This window comes from Triturus cristatus, chromosome 2_1, assembly GCF_964204655.1.
Source record: "Triturus cristatus chromosome 2_1, aTriCri1.1, whole genome shotgun sequence".
In the NCBI taxonomy this organism is placed as follows: domain Eukaryota; kingdom Metazoa; phylum Chordata; class Amphibia; order Caudata; family Salamandridae; genus Triturus; species Triturus cristatus.
In genome coordinates, this window is record NC_140581.1 from 498,597,334 (window position 1) to 498,619,498 (window position 22,165).

The window sequence follows — 22,165 nt, forward strand, 5'->3', positions numbered from 1 at the left end:
AAAGGAGGCATAGGCATAAGAGCTTAGGTCTTCAGCCTGGAAAGGTCCACACAACACTAAACTATATGCACAAGAAGGAGGGCTGGAGGAGACAGCTTGACTAACACACACATTGACATCTGGACAAGCAAGTAGATGTTGAGATCCTGGGCTGAGCTGCCCTCTGTCATCATGCCTCTTCATTTCACCCTTCAGCATTAAGCGACACGGAAAGCACAGGGCGCTTGCAACACATATTGAGACACTACACTGGGAGGGCAAACACCGGCGGCACTCACTAACATCGTAAAAGAGGTCCCAAATCTTCTCTCCCCTCCCAGTGCACCAAGGGGCCATGGGTGGGGTCTCCGAGAGGTAAGGAAGAACACTACTAGTGTAACTAGTCGACACATCATGCACTGTTCGACCCAATCACTACTCCTTCCCAAGAAAACAAGAAAATGAAACCTGGACAGAGTATGACTGAGGGACATGGATCACGGGAAAATGGAATGGAGTCTGCCCTCTCCGCCCTTCTTGACAGCCTGCAATAGCTCAAACATGGCTTACAAGAAAAGTGAAAACAGCCCACAAACCATCAGAGGATGAACCTTCCAAGTCATCACACACAGATGCCACAGAAGCTCACACCACAATGGATACATTTGAAACTAAACTGCATGCAATACGAGACTCCAGAAAAACTACTGGAACAAAAGATTGCAGACACAGGTCCTTCAGTATAACACCAGCAGTGATTATACAATCATTCTGTGAGAAAAAGTCACCAGGTGAGTTCACCACCCCTCTTATCTGTAATTATTGCATATTCAAGTGGTGTTTTGAGCTCAGCAGAAGAACTTGTGCCAACACAATGAAGAATGGTACCAAGTATTGAGAGTGGCCACACTTTTGACATATTAGCCCTGAAAAAGTTCCTCCTCAAAAATGAGTTGGCTATTTTTAAATGATGGAATAAAGAACTGTTGGTACCTAATGAAAATTGACATGCTTGACTTTTAAAGTGGAATGAACTAAGATAGGTCCAAATTGTTTATGGCTCTGCTTAAATGACAGTAGTGCCTCTGGCAGCTGGACACTGGAGGAACCAAAGCATACTGAAAGGACATACGAGGGGTGCGTTTTTCTGTTAGCCATACCTGCTTATATACATTATATGCACTGATGATGCACAAACAAGCACTAAAGGTCGAACACCTTGTTCTCTTGAAACAGTGGACCATTTTCTGGTGATTGACTTGGGAGCTGTGTCCATATATATAATGATACACTTTTTAACTCCAAGACAGCTCAGCATGAGCCCTATGATCTACACAGCTACAAACAAATATCACAATATTCAAAGTCCCTGAATTAAATTGTAAACCACAAGCTTAGCACATTGAATATCTTACTTTTCCTGCTGCTTCTTTGTGCCTTAGGCAACTCAGGAGGTATGTCATCTACAGCAAGATTTGGAACTGGTTCACTCGAGTCAGACAATTTCTTCTTTTTTTTCTTCTTTTTAGTAGAAGCAGACTCTGTGACGAACTGTCCTTCTGGGACATTCAGAGATTCTTCATTCTCTTTTTCTTCAGTCCTTGCATCTCCTTCAGTACCAGAAATATTAGTCGCTTCGATAACCTTTGGGGTGTTTGTTGCTTCACCACCTGTAACTTTGCCTGTTATAAACAGAAAAAAAGTTGCCACTGTCTTTGTTGTTTTTTTGGGCTTTACATGTAAAAAAATAGCCTAATTCTGGCTAAATATATACAATTTAAATTTTACAGATTTCTAAAAACCAAAGAAAGCAGCTAACAGTCGTCCCAAAATAAGTCTGCATAAAGAACTGCAAAAGACTTGGGACACAGGCCATAAGGTGCCCCAGCTTGACAGCCAAGGTACCATGCCCACTGCAACTACCAGGGTACCATTTGCACCCCAACATTCAGGATATCACACTTACCACAAGCAAGAGCCAGGGCATCATACTAAACAGGGTACCAAGACCTATCATGATAGCCAAGGCATCTATGACTAAAGGGATTATACCCGTTTCACAAGTCAGCATTGAACCTGAGAATACGCAAACCACCGTCCCTTAAAATAAAAAAGGCAAATTCCCTCAGAACAACAGGAGACAGGCCCCCAGAACATAGAGGTAAAAGGCCACAAGATTAATCAGGAAACACCTCCCTTTAAGATGAATCGGTGAAAAATGTCCTGCCCCAACCCAATAGGCCAAAGAATCCCTTCAGACCAAACAAGCTGTAGGGAGCTGGCAGTGTATATGAAATTGCCGTTAGGTGATTATACCTTGCACAGAGTCCGGGGGTTCCCCAAAAGTGTACAAAGCTCAATGCAATGCTCAAAAGTGCTCTATTAGTGGTAGTGTGGGCAAGCAGCCTTAGGTTTAACACAGAGGAGTGTAAGACATTTATTGCACAACAGTGAACAATAATGGACACACTACTTAAGGAGATCAGACCAATTTTAGAAAAATATACTTTGTATTTTATTTGAAGACCAAGGTCTTCATAATCTGGCAAGTACGTTTTTAACTAGAAATACTTTTCACTTTCAAAAATCAACACTTTTCAACATAGTCCAATGTTATCCTATGGGGAAAACAATATTGTGGTTAAACAGGTAAGTATTCAACTCACAATCCTAGTCTTCGAAGCCAAAAGTCAGCGAGGGCCAGGGGTCAGATAAGTAACTAAACTGCACCAGCAGAGGCACAGGGACGGCAGGGTGCAGAGGTCGAAATCGGAGTTCGACCCAATGCTTTCCAATGGAGACAGGGGGTGAATCGAGCCACACCGAATGCAGGTAATCAGATCAGTTGCAGGGGCCAAGCTTTGGGGGTAAGGTCAAGCACTGGGGTGGGCACAAAGCAGCACCAAACATACACCACCAGCGGCACAGGGGTGGCCGGGTGCAGTATGCAAATTCAACGTCTAGCGCCCAAGGCTTTTTAATAGGGATTCTACATTTGGCAAAGAGGCTGTATGCGTGCCACCGGAGGTTGCAGGAGGAAGCCCAACGACAGTATAGGTAAGTTGGGCTATAGGTGGTCATAAGGGCACCGTCGGTTTAGCTCACCAAGGCCCAGGGGTTTCGGGTGCAGGGGTGCTTTTTGACTTTGGTGTCTTCTTACCGGAGCCGGTCGTGGTCGGGAAAAGCCTCTGGATTCACACTGCAGCGCCGTCGTGGAGGGTAGGAGAGGTCAGCCAACGCTGGGCACGAGATCAGGATCGCCGGGGAAACATCACTGCATATGTAAGCCACTCAGACTCGGGTCGTGGGCATCAGGTGCAGAGTGGGCAAGAGACCTTGATCCGCCAGGATCCTAAGTCCTTGGAGTAGGTTGCTTCAGGACAGGTCCACAGTCCACGGGTGATTGGAGTCTTTTTCAAAGGCAGCAGTCCTCTCAGGGGTTTTCAGAGGTCTGCTGGCTGCACAACAGGTCACAGGTTCGCAGAAGCTGGAGACAGGCCGGTAGGGCTGGAGCCAAGGTAATCATCATCTTCAGTGTTCTCTGCATGGTCGTCTTCCTTCTTAGGTCATCACAGATCTACTTTCTGGGTCTGGGGGAGCCACCTAAATAGTAAATTTAGAAGGCGCTTTAGGAGAGTATCAGGTAAGGCCAATGTGCACTTTACCTGAGGGGACTACACCCTCTATTATGCCCCCCTCCTGAGGAGGGGGTATAGACCTAGCCCTGCTTGGAAGGGTCTTCTCATCTTCAAGATGGCAGGGACTAAAAGTTGTGCTTCACCTCGCCTTCCCCACCTTAGGGATGGGGTTGTCAGAGGTGGGCACACCTTTTATTGTTTTGAATTTTTCCTGCTAATTTTCCCGCCCAAAGTGGGGGTGTACATTAACATTAAAAGCAAAAAGACAATCTTGCTATGACAAATGGGATGTCGTACGCATTTTAGCAGCAGGGGGGCTCTGGGAAAAAGGAAAGATAATCCAGTTCTCTGAACCACAATCGGTGTATAAAATGGCTAATCAGGAAACATTCAGATAACTACAAATACGTCATGCTTATTTATATCCACCTTAGTAACAATATACCTGCTCTTCAAGAATGGAGAGCTAAACTTTTTAAAGTTAAAGGACTAGAGAGACGGTATGCACTAAAATCAGGTTTGCTTAGGAAATTTGAGAAACGTTAGAGTTCCATAGGAAATTAGTCTGGAAATTGTTGATTGAGAAATTGTGCAATATATGATTTTTTCATAGATGTTTCTGGACTCTAAATACATTAAACATACTCTTTTAAGATCGATTTGCATTTATACCTATGCTACGTCATCAACTCTATCTTATATAGAGCACCTACGCACTTTACTCTGTTTATTTGTCTTTTGTTGTGAGGAATTGTGCAAAATATGATTCTCTAGGGATAGTTTGTGTCCCTAAAAATCCTAATTCTACTGTTTACAGATTGATATAGTCATGTATTCTTGTCATGTCGCTAATTGTAATTTATATCGAGCACTTACGCACTTTACCCTATATCTATACATGTGTATATTGTATCATGAGTTGAACTTTCAATAAAAATATAAATAAACAAATATGTCATTCCCTCACAATCGCCATTCCGCGAGATGGAGTTATGCCACAAGTGCCCTCATTGTAAGATATACTATTATCAGCACCTATGACTCGAAAGGCAACCTCAATGACGTAGCAAAAACTATGTAACAACGTACCTGACCCACTCATAATACTCCAAGAGCTTTGGCAAAGGAACGTAGGAATTCTAGAAGATGAAGAATGGCAGGAAGCATTGATGTCCCCCCGGGAAGCAGCCATTCCGCTGAAATACAGACTGATCTAGCTTAAAATACTACAATGGACATATCTGTCTTCGTGGAACATTGACCAAAAAGGGGAGGAGGGAAGAGGCAAGGTGTCTCAGACTTTATCAGGGAGGGCACATTTTACCATACCCTCTAGGAATGCCCTGCTATTAAACCATTAGATCACAGATGCAAAGTGTAAGCGAGAAGGAGATCCATCCAACACCTAAACTATGCTTACTCAACATTTGGGAGGCCATAGCCCTTACCACTGTGGAGCAACAGTGGGTCACACTAGGGCTGGCCCTTGCCAAGCGAAGTACAGCTTTAAGATGGGGGACAGGCAAGATACCTACACTCCAGAGAGCGGCAAGAGATATGGATAGATGTATGATTGCGGAAAACGAGGTGTCTAAGAACAGAGGCTGCCCCAGAATATGGCACAAAAAATGGGGAAAGTGGAACACATATAGAGGTGATATATGTATCTAACCCATGAGAGAACTTAACAGACAGTAGGAGGGATAGAGTCGTTGAGGAATGTGATGATATGGATGTTTGAGACTTATCATACGATGTGCTATTCGTCATATGTATTATATTGCATACCATACAATTTCTGTACAGCAAATTTCTACTTCCTGACTACTGTATGACTGAATAATTTTCAATAAAATGAATTAATAAAAAGAAAAGTGGGAGTGTATACCAGGGGCTGCGGCAGGCCTTTGAAGCTCTCCTCTTCGAGCACTGTCCCATCCTGGGGGAGTAGGCATGACACCTCTTCCCAGGATGTGCATTGTTTGTGGTTCCAGAGTGCAGGGGTCCTTTACCCAGAGGTCCAGAAACATGTCTGTTAGTGACTGGCTGCCTACAGCTTGTCAGAGACTACACCAGGGTTGGTAGGTTTTCAAGGGGGCACCTCTGAGGAGCCCTCCGAGTACATGGTACAATAAATCATCAGTGTGGATTTATTGTAAACAGTAGTTTGGTACCAAACACTCCTGTGTTCAGAGAAGCCATCATGGTGCTGTGGAACTCGGGTTTTTTAGTTCCCAGCCCATGTACTCTTTAAGGCTTCCCCGGCACTTGCAATATTAGGAAAATTGGACTCCAATTTGTAAGGGCATCTCTGCTCATGCAGATATACCCTCACCTGTGGTACTGTGCACCCCGCCTTAGGGCTGTGAAGCCTGCTAGAGGGGTGACTTACGTATGCCTTCAGGCAGCGTTAGCTGGCATGGCACCTAGGCAGGGTGCCATGTCGACTTTGTCATTTTCTTCTTCACAGGGGCATGCAAACTACAGGGGCAGTGGTATGGTCCCAGTGAGGAGTGTCCCAAGGGACCCTCTTCAGCTCCCATGCCTTAGGTACCCAGGGTACCATTTACTAGGGACTTACAGGGGGCAGAATTACCAATTGGGAGTTTGTTTTTAGGGCATACGCACTGGCACAGGTGACCTGGTTGCAGGGACCCTGTGCACTACATTTGAAACCGTAGCAAGACTAGGCAAAACGTGGGGGGCTAACGATGCAAAAGATGCACTTTCTCCAACATGCTAAAGCTCTCCCTCATTACAGAGAGGCCACAGGTCCTCCCAACTAAACAGGCCAAAGGCCTCCAGACTAAACTGACCAAGGTCACCTTCACCAAACAAGGCAACGGCCCATCCACCAACTAAAAAAGGCTTAAGGACTCACAGCCCAAACAAGTTAAACCCAACCAGATCGATCATGCAGACCAACACCACTCCTCCCACCACCCAACAAAATGATAACAATTATCTTCCCCTCTATTAAACAAGGAAAAACCAAGTCTCCCCAGACCAAACAGGAAATGGACCCTGGAAAACCAAACGTCAAAATGTTCCAGCACACCAAGGAAGGATGCACAAAAACCAAACAGGTGCCCACTTCCCCAATTCCAAGCAGAGAGAAGAAAGCCCCTCTCCCCCAGCTACAAAGGCCAAAGTCCACCCTTGAACAAAAATGATCAGAGGCAACCAATGTCTAAACATGCTAAAAATCCCCCACCTCCTACCAAGCATGTCAAAAGCCTACACAAATAAAGTAAGCCATAGCCCTCTATCCCAACCAAGATGGCCAAAGACTCAACAACAAACAAAGCTGCAAAAAAGTACTCCTTCGAGCCAAAGGTAAAAGAACCCCCTGCCCAAGCAGAAAAAAACAGAAAACATCCACAGCAAAATGTGAAAAGTAATACCTCTCCCCCCACTACCCAAATAAGTTGAAGGTTTCTCCCCAGACTCCAAGCGAATTCAGGGGGACAGGAAGAGCAGGCCCATTAGGGGGCCTTCAAGTAGAGAATTCCCTCAAATACCAAGGTGTTTTACACAAAAAACACAGTTCTATTTTCGAGCATGCCCAAAGAAAATCATGTTGAATTCCAAGAAGGAATTCTAGTATGAATCCCAAATTGGTATCCTGTGGGTGTGCTAAGTAGCTGAAGGTAACCACATGACGACCAGGCAAAGGAAGAGATAGAGCTTGCTTGAGTTAACTCAAACAGCTTGTACGATGTATCCAGCACTCCTAGCACAATATATTACAACCATTACTCAAGGACTGGATGTACAGGTGTCTACAATTGTGTGGACTAAGCAACGCAACTTTAATGGTAATAGCCACCAATGTAAAAACTTCAGCAGTACCAGGAGCTTGATAGAAAGCAGAGGAGGAACAAAACAATGGGAAAAAAACTAGTAGCAACCTGAAGTTAACCACCCAATACCACAGATTTAATTGGCAACCTTATGAATGGCCGATTGCAAATAGTAAAGGTACCCCCTACTGCAATTAGAAAGTAAATGAAGCCAGTTTCTGGACGTGCCTTTTCCCTTTTTAAGACTTGTTTGGATTAAAAAGTGCTTTTACGATCACCATATCGAGCAATGAACTTTAAAACATTTATTTACTTTGTCAGCGACTCTGCTCCTTGAATTATGACAAACTGGACTTCATTTCACAATGAGCTAATCCTATAAAGAAGCATAACGTTTTAAACACTGCTGTTCTCAATTTATCTCGCCTTTTTTCTTCCTATTATGTTTGTTGGGGGCAATTCACTAAAATATGCAAAGGGTGGGACTCTTACATCATTTTGTTTATGACTAATATGGCTCACACAATCTCTACAGTGAGGAGCGTTGTCAGATACTGACTGCATTTGTCTTTTGACCCCCATCCCCTCCTCACACATACACCTTAAGAGAAGCTCTGGAGGCTTGCACCAACACTACTAAAGAGGAGTTGATCAGAACAATTATGAGAAGCATTATTTTACTTATGAGATTGTGCAATCTCTTTCTAGATTCAGTACCTACTTGAAGCAAGCTGTAAGTCACTGATAGACATTTGATTATGGGTGAAAAGTATACAAAGGTGGAAATTTTCAGGATGGTCTGTCGATAATGAATATGACCCTTCTCTGAAAAAAGTCCACTTTCTAAAAACCAGAGGGTCACAGGATGCTTATAAAACTCTCTGACTGCCAGGGACATTCATATACATCCTAACCAGTTTGCCCATTATGTGCAAGTCATGGGTACCAGGAACAAATGTCAAGGGATGTGCGTGTCCAATGTTTGCATAAGATATGTGCAAATAATAGTGAAAGTGCATTGCACAGACACTTTAGTAGTTAAGGGGATCAATTGTCTCAATCCTCAAGGAAGACACGATGTTCATGAAAGGGAAAAGTCACTGAAGATGGGCTATAACGGTTTTTACCTCTTTACAGACTGTGGAATAAAATTCACAACACATTAACAGATTCTTCAAAAAATACCAACAACAGTTACACACAATATACTTTTTTAGGACACAGTTGCTATACTTCTGTTTCATTAAACCAGGTTTCCATGATATGAATAAATGCAAAAAAAAAATCTTTCAACTAGGGCAACTTTCTCTTCCCCTACACCAATGGACAGCAAAAGCTTAACCAGCCAAGCAAACTGCAGTTATTGCAACAAAAGATCAAACCATTTTTGATGTCTCAAGTGTTGCAAAGTTTGTTCAACAAAGTACTTTCTTAGAATTGTGTAATAAACAGAATAATGTTACAATGGGTTTTTTTCTACACAGACATTAAAAGAAAATAACCTTTTTTTCGGCGAGGTTTGGGGATCTTTTTCTCTGAGGAAGTTTTAATCTTCACAGACTTTTCTTTACGTTTCTTCTCTTCAGCAAGGACCTTCTCAAGCAGCTTTGCAAAGAAGCTAAAATCAAACGGCCGCTTCTCCTCTACCCAAACACAAAGGGGACACAAACAGAATTTTTAAAACAAATTCAATCGTAGTACTCTTCAAACCATACTAAAAACTCTAACATTATTCAGACACTGTAGGAGGCTGGCTTAGTAGATGGTGCACACTTATTTAAGTGAAGCACCCAACACTAATCCAGACAACTCTTATGTTCATTTTAGTTATCTTAGACAACCATAGAAAGCTCTCTAAGTGGTAGCTGTGGAGAGTAGCCTTCAGGCTTAGTCCAGAAGGAGTGTTAAGCAGCTTGTTTTACCAGAACTAATCATGTAGTGTAGGTTACACGAAAAAGAGCCACACAGTGTGGTTATAAAAGGAATATGCTACTTGCCAGTATGCATCTGTTCTTGGCATGTAGAGCTGCAGATCTACACACTATGCATAGATCGCCATTTGGTGTTGGGCCCGGATGTTTGCACTTGTTTTTGTCTTGGAAAGTCTTTGGAAGTCACGAGGTATGTGACTCCTCCTTTGAATCATAGTGCGCATGGGCATCGGCTCCATCCTCAGATTGTTTTTCGCCAGCAGGGAAATGATGGAGCTTTGTAAGAAACAGGAAAGATGCCCATGTATGCTGTATCTAAGTAAGATAATACTGGAACAGATAAAGGTAGCCGGGGAGGCGGGTGGGCGTGTGTAGATCTGCAGCTCTACATGCCAAGAACAGATGCATATTGGTAAGTAGCATATTCGGTTTGAGGAATATGAGCTGCAGATTACACACTATGCATAGATTGTATAGCAGTATCCCCTCCTAGCGGCGACCACCAGTATCTGTTGCAGTAGTTTAAAATAGTGTTTTGAGTACAGCCTGGCCCACACTAGATTGTTGTTTAGTTTGCACATCGACACAAAAGTGTTTTGTGAATGTGTGCGGTGTAGACCATGTAGCTGCTCTGCAGATATCGTCTAAGGGAATGTTCCGTAAAAATACCACTGAAACCCCTATCTTTCGTGTAGAGTGGGCTTTAGGAGGAACAGATAATGTATGTTTTGCTTTGTGGTAACAAATTTGTATGCATTTGACAATCCACCTAGCTATCCCAGATTTTGATATGGGGTTGCCCTTGTGTGGTGGTGAGAAAGACACGAATAGTTGTTTGGTCTTACGAAAAGGTTGTGTTCTCTCTATGTAGTAAAGCAGTGCTCTTTTGACATCTAAGGTGTGAAGAGCTCTTTCTGCGACTGTTTGTGGCTGCGAGAAGAATAGAGGCAGCTCCACAAATTGATTGAGGTGGAAGGGAGAAATTACCTTAGGGAGGAATTTAGGATTAGTTCGGAGAACAACCTTATTATGATGCATCTGCAGAAAGGGTTCCTGAATGGTTAGTGCTTGTAGTTTGCTAACTCTTCGTAGAGAAGTAATGGCTACTAGGAAAGCAGTTTTCCATGTTAAGAATTGTAGCTCACATTTATGTAAAGGTTCAAATGGAGGCCCCATTAGTCTTGTGAGAACGATGTATAAATTCCACACAGGTGAAGGTGGTACTCCGGGGGGAATTATTCTTTTGAGTCCCTCCATAAAGGCCTTTATGGTAGGTACTCTGAAAAGTGATAGATGTTGTCTATTTTGTAGATATGCTGCTATGGCAGCAAGATGCAGTCTGATAGATGTGTAGGTTAAGATGCATCTTTGGAGGTGTAGTAAGTAGCCTATGATGTGTTGGATAGACACATCTAGGGGATCACTGTTGTTATGACAGTATATTACTAATCGTTTCCACTTGGCTGCATAGCATGCTCTAGTGGTAGGCCGTCTAGCTTCTTTAATGACGTCCATACAGTCAGGAGGAAGGTTAAGGTAACCGAATTCTAGGACTTCAGGAGCCAGATCGCTAGGTTGAGCTGAGCTGGGTCTGGGTGTTGGATCTCTCCATGGTTCTGGGTTAAGAGGCGTGGAGAGAGGTGTATTTTTTGGTGCAAAACTAGGGAGAGTTCCAGCAATGTGGTGCACCATGGTTGTCTGGCCCAAGTTGGAGCAACTAGGATAAGCGTTAAGGAGTGTTGCTGTAGTTTGCGCACCACTAGTGGAATGAGTGGGAGAGGCGGAAGAGCGTACGCAAATCTGCCTGACCAGTTCATCTCTATTGCATTGCCTTTGGACAATGGGTGAGGATACGTGGCGGCGAAGTTTGGGCATTTGGCGTTTTCTTGGGTGGTGAAGAGGTCTATCTGTGGTTGCTCCCACATCTGAAAAAACGGTTGAAGAACTTGTGGATGAAGTTCCCGCTCGTGGATTTGTTGTGTTTGACGGCTCAACAGATCGGCTATTGTGTTTTGGACTCCTGGGACATGTTGGGCTAGGAGAAAAACGTACTGAGGTATAGCCCACCTCCATATGCTCTGTGCGAGCTGAGAGAGCTGCAGAGAGTGTGCCCCGCCTTGTTTTTGTATTTAATACATGGCTGTCATGTTGCCCGTGCGGACTAAGACAGCTTTGCCTGAAATGTGTTTTTGGAATGCTTTCAAGGCCAGGAATATGGCTAGTAGCTTTAGGTGGTTAATGTGGAGTAACTTTGGTTGAGGTGTCCACCTGCCCTGCATGGTGTGATGTAGTAGGTGAGCTCCCCAGCCGGAGAGTGATGCTTCCGCTGTGATAACTATCTGAGGCATCGGCTCTAGGAACGGTCGCCCTTTGGAAAGGTTCTTGGTGTTCCACCACTGCAGAGAGCGATGGGTACGACTGTCTACCAACACCAGGTCTGTGAGCCTGGTTCCATTGGCGTGCTAAGCACTCTTGGAGAGGACGCATCTGGAGTCTTGCATGAGGCACTATGAATATGCAAGAGGCCATCATCCCTATGAGTTGCATGAACACTCGAGCTGGAAGAGTGTGTTGCGGTTGGAATTTGGTGAGAAGAGCTTCTATGCTTGCTATCCTGGCGGGTCTGGGATAGGCCAGCGCCCTTGAGGTGTCCATTGTGGCACCGAGGTATTGTTGCTAGTGGGACGGTTGCAGCTGGGACTTGGCGTGGTTTATTGTGAACCCCAGGTCGTGAAGTTGTTGAATAGTGGCGTGAGTGTGTTGCACGCACTGATTGTATGAGCTGGCTTTTGTGAGCCAGTCATCTAGATATGGGATGACATGGATGTGTTGTCTTCTTAGGTGTGCTGCCACCACCGCTAGGCACTTGGTAAACACTCTTGGTGCTGTGGTGACTCCGAATGGGAGTACTTTGAGTTGATCGTGCTGACCGTCCACTACGAATCTGAGATATTTTCTGTGAGCGCTGTGAATGGGAATGTGGAAATAGGTATCCTTGAGGTCTAGAGTAGCAAGGAAGTTGCCCTGTGAAAGCAGAAGGAGGACCTGCTGAAGTGTGACCATGTGGAAATAGTCTGAGTGAATGTATAGGTTTAGGGGTCTGAGGTCTAAAATAGGTCTTAGAGAGCCGTCCTTTTTTGGTATGAGAAAATAGAGGGAGTAAACTCCTTTGTTTTGTTGGTGCAGGGGAACTGGTTCTATTGCACTTTTTTGTAGGAGGGAGATTACCTCCTGCTTTAGCAGTAACAGATGTTCTTGTGACATTGGACGCTGTTTGGGTGGTATGGTTGTGGGGGTAGATGTTAGTTCGAGACAGTAGCCTGGTTGAATTATCTGTTGCACCCACCTGTCTGAAGTGATGTTTGTCCAGGCAGGGAGGAATTGGTGGAGTCTTCCCCCGACTGGAGTGGAATGGTCTGGGGGAAGTGGAGGGAAGTCATGGGGTGGGGGTGGAGGCAGAGCAGGAGTTGTTGTTTTTGCCTCTGCCTTTGCTGTTCCCCCTGTAACCTCCCCTTTGGTAACCTCTAGTAAAGGTGGATTGGGTAGGAGGCTTGTAAGAAGTGGAGGGGTTATCAGAGGAGTAGCCTCTATGGGTGCTTCTGAAGGCTGAGCGACGAAAGGACTGTCTGGGAGCTTGCGACTGCAAGGCTCCCATAGATTTGGCTGTGTCTGTATCCTTTTTCATTTTCTCAAGTGATACGTCCACATTGGGGCCAAATAGGTGTTGCTCATCGTATGACTGATTGAGTATGGAACTTTCGACATCAGGTTTAAAACCTGAGATGCGTAACCAGGCATGCCTGCGCAAAAGGACACTGGTGTTTATTGCCCTTGAGGCGGTATCTGCTACATCTAAGGCACAACGGATGGAGGTGTTAGTGATGGTTTTATCTTCCTGTAGGAGTTCATTGGCCCCGTCATACCTGGCTAACGGCGCTTGGGTATTAGCAATGCACCATATGTTTGATACCTTTGAAGCTGTGTGTTTGCCAGAGGCGTCCAGGAGTTTAGATTCCTTATCTGGTCGTGGTGCGTCACCTGATATTTGGGAATTGGCTCTCTAACTTGCATTAGAGACTACCCAGGAGTCTAGTGGTGCGGGGTCTTTAATGTATGCTGGATCAGTAGGAGCAGCCTTATACTTTTTTTCTATTCTTGGGTTGATGACTCGAGCCCTGACTGGGTCTTTCAAGATCTCTGGTGCATGCTTAATGACCCCTTTAAGCATGGGTAAAATTGAGGTGGACCTTTGTGTGGTGTCGAAAGTGTCCATGAGAAAATGTTCCTCTACTGGGTCTGTATGAAGGGTAACCCCGTGGTACTGGGCAGCTCTGTGAAGGAGCTGGTTGAAGCTGATATTGTCCTCTGGAGGGGAAGGCCTGGAGGGATAGATGTCATCTTGTGGGGCGTAAGGGACGTCTGGGACACTGTAATCATCCCAGGGGTTTGGGGAGCCAGTAGGGGTAGGGTCCCCAAGGGGTTGATTGTCCGCACCTCCCCCTGCATCATCTGAGGTGTTATCATCATCATCTACTGGGGTAGGTGATGGTGTAGGAGAGCGGTGTGGTGGAGGAGGAGGAGGAGGAGGAGGAAGAGGAGAAGGGATCTGTAATGGAGAGGCAGCAAAGTCTCTCTTTTTCGGTGGTGGTGCTGGTGCAGGAGTTTCTAGGGGTCTTTTCTTGATGCTAAGCATTAAGTGACCAGTCTTAGGATCCTGCCACAAGAGTCTTTTGGGTAGGATCTGGACGAAACAGTTCTTCTGTGGGAGGCAGATCCTTCGGAGTCGACGGCTTTGGTGCCGTAAGCTTTTTCGGCGCTAACTCGGTAGCATATCTAGGTTTGGAACCGTGCAGTTTTGCAGTGTCTTTATCCGATGGAATCTGTTGTTGTTTTTTCGGTTCCGAGGTCTTTGGCTTTGAAGAATGGGAGTCGGGCCCTTTGGTGGTCATTTTTTGGTCGGCTCCGAGGGTGTTGTCGGTGCCGAGGAACCGGTGCTAGCCTTCGACGCTGAGTGCTTAGATGTCGAAGCAGTGGACGTCTTCTTTTTCGGTGCCTGAGTATGTTTTTCGGCACCGAGTGTAGGCTGACTCGAGCCCGAGTCACCTAAAGGCTTAGTAGGCTTCTTTACTGGGCCCGAAGGCGGGGCATGGGAAACAGTGTCTCGTGTGCACCTGGGTCCGAAGGTGATACCGAAGCCTTTTTTTATAGTGTCGAGGGGGGGGGTTTGGGTCGGGGTCGACGTCTGTACTCCCTGCCCTCTGAGCTGGAGTGATGTCCTCGACGTCAGAGTCATCTGCTTCGGAGGCGCTGATGATGGCTTCTTCAACCCGACCTTGCTCCGGGAACATCGACGCCTTCTTAGAAGATGTCGTCGGGGAACGAAGATGAGGAGCGAGCCATTGTTCTTCTAGCTCGTCGGTCCAGGATCGTCTTCTTGGAGCGGAAGGAGGCGCATGTTGGACAGTCTCTGGCCTCATGCTCCGGTGAGAGGCAGAGGTTACACACCTCATGTAGGTCGGTGTGGGGAAACTTCGACCCACATCGAGGACACTTTTTGAATGGCGTCCTTTCCATGAGCCGGAGATGAGGCCCAGGTAGGCCCGAAGGCCTTCGTCGATGACCGGAATCGAAGACTTCGAAGTTGAAGGGTCACGTGGAGTGGGAAAACGCGATCGAAACAATACCGTCGACATTGCTCGTCGAAAGAGAAAACCGTTAACGGTTCCGAACTGGAGCGCGAGAACACATCCGAGCCCGATGGCGGAAAAAAACTATCTGAGGATGGAGCCAATGCCCATGCGCACTATGATCCAAAGGAGGAGTCACATACCTCGTGACTTCCAAAGACTTTCCAAGACAAAAACAAGTGCAAACATCCGGGCCCAACACCAGAAGGCGATCTATGCATAGTGTGTAGATCTGCAGCTCTACATGCCTCGAACATAGTTATATTTACTATACACACTCCCTAAAACATTGGTATATCTCCTACCCTGAGATATCAACACAATACACAGAATATTTTGAAAGAAAACAGGAAAGTAAGCACAAAAACACAGTGGTCTCCAGGGGGAGATCAAACCATGTACCAAGAAAGTGGAATGTGCACTGCGACAGAAGTCGAGACTTGGACCAGAAGACCTAGAAGAGCTGGGGACCCAAGGAACCCCCCAAGGTAAGTACCCAGAAACCCCATTGTAGCTGTATGCAGAGTGGAAACACAGCTGGGTAATTAATGCAAGTCAAAGGGAAAGTTGGGGTTGCAGTTTTGAAGAAGGACCTTTCCCAGTGGAACCTGAAGAAACCTCATGGAAGATAAAAGGTTGGAGAATTACCCCACCCGATGATACCCCAGGAACTAGGATACCTACACCAGGGAATCCGGATGCATAGGTGCGAAGTGACGTTGTAAACCGCAGTAGACCACAATGGAGGAATTCAGTGAAGATGCCCCTGGTGGAGAAGGTTTAAGAGTCCGGTGGAATCCAAAGAAGGTTTCTTGAGGAGGAGTAGCAAGCAGAGGGAACTGAGTCTATGCCACTCAGGAGTGACCAGGAGGCACGGAAGACCAATGACAATCGATGACAGAAATTGCAGGAGAGATGAAGGCGGCCTTGTCGCTGCAGCTGTGAGGACCAGGGAACGCTGTGGAAGACCAGGAGCTGTTCATGAGCTGTCCCACATTGGAAGTCGAGAACCAGGGGGTCTGTGTCCGGCGGGAGCACGAACAAGCCGTGGCAGCAGCAACAGACGTGGAAAACTAAGAAGGTGCAGTGTCGGGACCAGCAATTTCAAGGAAGTCACCAAATGCAGGTGAGCCATGGCAGGCTGGGAAGCCCACTGAAGCCTAAGACGACCCTCAAGAGGACCCACAGGCCAAAGTCACAGGAGTCACAAGAGGACCTTGAGCAGATCACCAAGAATGCAGGCCCACGGAGCAGAGGATGCGGGGAAGACGAAGATCTTGGTAGCAAGAGATGCTGTAAGCTAGAGCTTCTTGTAGCCCAAGATCTCTGGAGGACACAGTCAAAAAGCTTTGGCAACGGCAAGTCAACTTGGTGCACAGGGGTTCTGTTCCAGCGGTTCCGACAAGGGATACTGGCCTCACACTCGGTGAGAAGATAGTGCAGGCCCCAAGGGAGTTGCAGAACCACCACCTGTGTTGCTGAACCTTTCGGAGTCCATGGGAGCTCAGGAGCAGCAGACCGGTGAGCTTTGTTGCGGTGCCTGCAGATGCAGGGGAGTGACTCCTTCACTCCAAAGGGGATTACGGCGCAGAAGACAGGCAAGACGATAAGACCAGGAGCAGCAGAAGTATTCTTTGATGCAGTCTCGGTTCCAGATGAAGTCCAACGAAGTCCAAGGTGCCCAGCCGGTTGAAGTGGAAGTGGTTTCGCATCTGAATCTTGTCCCACAATGAATCTGAAGAGCCACTGACAGGTAAGCCCTTAAGTACCCTATGGAAAGGGTTGGGACGATTCAGGGCTCCCTCCCAGAGGAGTGGCTGGACAGAGGGGAGGCTACTCCCATGCCCTTTGTCCAGTTTGGCGCCAGAGCCAACGGCTTCCTGAACTAGTTCCATCTGGGCCTAAATCCATCGTTTTTTTGCTCACCATGCCATTCCAGTTTTGACCCAGCCATATGCAAATCAGTCTTGACCCTGCGCCCAATGGGAGCAGTCCAGCCCGAACTGCCAGGCCAGGTCCTCCCTGGACTGGAAACAAGCATCCTAGCACCGGTTTCGGGCTTTGAGCCCTCATCGACCAGGATAGCTTGACTCCAGTGGCATGGAGAGCACGGGACCCTGTAATGAAAGGTCTCAGATCTCTCCTGGACCAAGGTATGTACCGTCACTTTCCCAGGGAGAGATTATCAGTTCCAAACTTATGGAATATAACATATACACATCACTTCCTAAGGCGGGCAAACTTTCAACACTCCCCCAAAGGCAAGGCAAGAAAACAATATATACACAGCACTTCTCTAGAGCGAAATATACTTTGCACATCACTTGCCAGGAGTAGAACAACTTCCTATAACACAATTACCTGCTAGAAGGGAATTCACCCATCCTTCTACAACAGAATACTTGGCCAAGAAGAGTCCACACCTCCTGCTACAAGGAAAAGACGAATTGGTATATCTGGGATGTATTTATTAGTAAATAGCACCACACGGTAAGCCGAATGCACCTATCATAGCAGACTTCAACATATCAATAGTATGATTGAAACACAATCAAGGAAAACATATATGTAGAAATATATATGTATGGATATAAGAATCAGAAAATAAGAAGGAAAGGAAAGAATCAGTAAAGAATCATGAGACAGTTAGTAGCAGAGACACCTCACCTACTGCTTCATCATGTCACCCCACTTTGCTCAAGGGGAGTCCATTGCTTGAACCGGGCGAAAGCTCAGAGGTGACACCAGCCTCCACTCTTCCGTGACAGCACGTCTTCTCCACGGCGTGAACTTCCACCAGGCCAGTGTAAGCTCCCCTTTTTAATACAAATTCAAACACAACGAAGCTTCTAGCAAGCCTCGCCCCCTCGTTCTCATGAGAGCCCGTACCAGTCTGCTCCAAGGCCACTGCACCTGTTGATCAGGCCTTTGCTATGGCTCCGAGACAGACCATGTACATTCCTCTGATAAGAACCAGTTCTCTCTAGTCAGTAATGTGCAAAAAACTGGAGAAGAGCAAAACATGCCCTCCCCACCTCTGTAGCTTCGTGCAGGCACAGAAAATAGCTTCAGTCATGAAAATGGAGTTAGTTAAGCCATGCACACAAAGGCCCAAAGCAAGATGGAATCAGAAAAGCAAGGATGACATGAAACCATGTCAAAGGCAATAAAGCATAAAGCAAGGTAAAGTCAGAAATCAGAATGACATTAGACCACGTCAAAGCCAATAGGTCAAAGTCATAATTCACCGAACCCAAATAACATAATACCCTTAATCCCACAGTATCCAACATTGAGCACATGTGTGCACCACCACCCACAAGACTGCACCTCAACATCCCATACCTTCTATTCTTGGCAAGACTATTCTACTAAAAGACAGCAAGATTACAGGACAGAAGAGAAGCAGGCATATGCAAACCCATCCTACATTAAGGCTAGGGTAACATAACGCACTCAAGTCAGTACAAAATGGTGGTGGTTGAGGGTCATCCTAGGGTGTCAGACCACAAAAGTGGCTAATTCACTACAGACCCACGTTTTGGCATACCCGTCCCACTCAAGGTGACAAATACAAAAAGAACAATTGATGGACAGAATGCAGAACAATGTCATACATTCACCCCTGTACAGAGATCTGGGCCTAAATCCATTGTTTTTTTGCTCACCATGCCATTCCAGTTTGGACCCAGCCATATGCAAATCAGTCTTGACCCTGCGCCCAATGGGAACAGTCCAGCCCGAACTGCCAGGCCAGGTCCTCCCTGGACTGCAAACAAGCATCCTAGGACCGGTTTCGGGCTTTTAGCCCTCATCAGCCCATCTCCCTGTGACAGGAAACCTATTGTTCTACCTTTCCCTGCTCAAGCCTGGCACAGCAACAGGAGGACAGAATCGTGTCTGTGGTCGACAGCAGAACTAGCTTGCTGTTAGACCCTGAAAAGCTGGCACTGGGAATACAGGGTGGCTCCCTAGGGGAGCCCCCCAGAACATGGGATCCTACATCCTACACTTGAATCGGTGTTGGGGTAGGATTCCAACATGTTTAATACCAAACATGACTGGTTTTGGTGCAGCCAATATGTAGTTAGACATCTCATAATTAACTTGATCTCCACTATATGAATTAAATGGCTGACCGCACTTACAAGATCCAGGGAATCGACTACGGGGTTTGTAAGGGGTGTCCTGGTAATGCAGGGCACCCTCACACTAATAACAAGCACCCTGCCGTCAGGATTGAAAGACCTGTCTTAGGGGTGACATAGGTTTAAATGAAGTGACCTCAGATATAAGGAAACTTATATCTGTGGTGAGTCGTGCTAGCACCAGCTCACACAGGCTGCAATGGTAGGCCTGTAGTCATAGTTTGAGTGGTTTCTCCTAGTTGGCATAATACATGCTGCAGAACATGGGAGACCCCTGGTGTACCTATGCCCTGTAGCCAATTGGGAAGGTACCAAAGTGCTTACCATAGTCCAATTTAGGGAGGAAGCACTGTGAAAGAGATCCTGATTAGCAGGATTCAGAAAACAGGGCAACACCTGGCAAAAAGTGGGGGTAACCATGCTAGAATGATCCTACCTTCCTACAGACACTCAGTCAGAGTCATTCCATTAATGACATGCTTGCTTTCAACATTACGGAAACAATACCCGACATTTGATAAAGTTTTCAATTCCCTTAAAAAAGCTGAACAGTGAACAACAACAAAAATTGTTTTTCAAAAACACACTGAACAGTGAGCCATGAAATTGTTAAGAGTCTACCATAAGGTACCCTGGTTGTATGTCACGAACTATAATGCCACATCAGCCAACCTCTATGTAGACAAGGATTGAGCAGTGTTAGAAATGGGGGTCTCTAGTTGGCAATGGCTGGCCACTGTCCAAGTAGGGACCCTTCTTCCTCAGTCAGAGTAAGAGGACTACACCCTTTGATAACCTCTGCTCAACCCTGTGGTAACGTAGCACGAGCAGCTAGGCTTATCTCAGAGGCAGTGTGTGAAGCATTTATGACCATACGCAGTAACACAGTGAAGAACACTACAAAGGGACACCACACAAGTAATTATAGAAAAATAAGTATCTTTATATATAGACTTATCACAAGACCAATAACGGTAAAAAGCCACAATACTGCAGAATAGGATTATTCTTGAAATGCTGCAAAAATAGTTCAAAGTGTGCAAAGAGGAGTTCAGTTTTAAGGCAGTGGTCTCTGCGACCCTTTTACTTACAAAGTACCTGGATTCTGTAGCAAAACAACCAAAATGTCGCAGACGAGCTGTAGCGATGATTTTCCTCACGCGAGACCAGCGCTGGGTCAAATCCTTGCCGCAAGGGAGGATGATGCGCTGATCTGCAGAAGCGTGCGGGACAAAGCGACAAACTTCTTCACGCTAAGCCAGCGATGCGTTGAAATCCTTACCGCAAGGGAGGATGATGCGCCGAGCCTGTTGCGTGTGCGACCTTGTTGCGATGAGAAGAAATGGCACTCCGCGAGGGAGCAACGATCCGGGTGTGATGCGATAAAAATGGCGGCTGCACGGCGCCCGCACTGTGATGTCGTGATGCGATTATCTCAATGCGATGATCCTTGGTTAACGAGCACTCGACAGCCCGCAAACGTGCGATGCGATGATCTTTGGGTGTTAGCGAGCGCTTTGTGGCCCGCAAGCAAGCGATGCAATGATCCTTGGTTTGTGAGCGGCAGCAGCGCGATGATTTTTCGTACGCTCTTCAACTGCAGCGGCTCGCAAACGGGTGTTAGCGACAATTTTCAGCACTCTCTTCTCCGTAGTAGAACTAGAGGCCCAGGAGCTCACAGGAGCCTCACCTGCAGATAGAAATCCTCGCTGGGAGGAATCAGGAGGCTGTTGGTGGAGTCTGATGTGCCTGAGACTCCAGCAGGAGGCTAGCTCTCTTCTAGCCCTTGGGTGATTGCTTTAGCAAGTTGAAATAAAAGTTCTCTTCAAAGTCCTTTTCCTCTTCTTCCAAGTCCAGTGAAAACTACTGCAGGCCAATCCAAGAAACAGCACACAAGCACAAGGACAGTCACCTCCTGCAGACTCCTTCAGTTACACGGACAGAGGTTCCCCTTGTTGTCCAGGAGCAATACAAATTGTAGGGGTTTCAGCACAGATATGTATACCCCAAAAGTCTTTGTTCTCAGAAGCTACAAGTCACTGAACCCAGCCAGAACCAGTTCTGCCCAGTCCTGGAGCACTTTGTTTACCAGGCTGCATCCTTCCTTTCAGAAAGAGGGGGTCTGCCATCAGACGCACAGTAGGAGGTGGAGCCAGCATTCACCTTGCCAGGCACAGCCCTATTCAGGTCAAGGAGCTACCCCTCCCCATACTCCAATGCAGATCTCTCTATTCAACCCAGGTCTGACTCAGCCTGCCCTGTCCCTCCAAAACCAGACAGCCAATACACAACAGCAGAACACACTGTAAGGCTTAGGCAAGAAAATATCTACTTTCTAAAAGTGGTATTTTCAGACACAGAATATGAAAATAAACTTCACTAAAAGATGTATTTTAATATTCTGAGCTCAGGCATACTAAATTCTTTTTTCTACCATGTTCTTTGGGTCAATTAGGACTATGGAATGTAATAGTCAAACCTCCCATTCTGGCCTAGAGAGAACAAGTAGCCTAACAGTAGTGAAAAACGAAATTGGGTGTAATTCAATACCAGGACATGCTACACACATCAGGGAATGTCCTCCCTTACACATACAATGCACCCTACCATAGGGGTGACTCACATGATGCCAAGGGAAGGTTCAGGGGCTGGGAAGTGGGTGCACTTCACAGCCAAGATGGCAGTTCTGGACTGCACAGAGACCCTGCAGTGGCAGGTCTGAGACACTTTACAAGCTGCTTCTGAGGGTGGCGCAAACCAGCGCTGCAGGCCCACCAGCAGCATTTGGGTTACCAGCCCTGGGCACACACAGTCCACGCTACTAGGGACTAACAGGTAAACTAAATAAGCCAATCATGGATATACCAATTCACATGTCATATTTACACAGGGAGCATTCGTGCTGTGGCACTGAATGGCAGTGGCATAGTGCCCTGAGCATCTAATACCAGCAAAAACAGAGGAGATAACAGCGAAAAA

The 22,165-nt window shown here is 46.3% G+C and overlaps 1 protein-coding gene across 4 annotated transcripts in view; it reads right to left on the reverse strand.

The window, feature by feature from the left end:
* BDP1 (BDP1 general transcription factor IIIB subunit) overlaps window positions 1-22,165 on the reverse strand; it is a 1,439,438-nt gene that overhangs the window by 1,208,905 nt on the left and 208,368 nt on the right. For all 4 annotated transcript variants that reach the window (XM_085632357.1, XM_085632359.1, XM_085632358.1 and 1 more), the window contains exons 9-10: window positions 8,923-9,063; window positions 1,395-1,661 (exon numbers count right to left, since the gene is read on the reverse strand). In XM_085632357.1, the coding sequence (XP_085488483.1) occupies window positions 1,395-1,661; window positions 8,923-9,063 (408 nt within the window). The remainder of the gene's footprint in view (window positions 1-1,394; window positions 1,662-8,922; window positions 9,064-22,165) is intronic.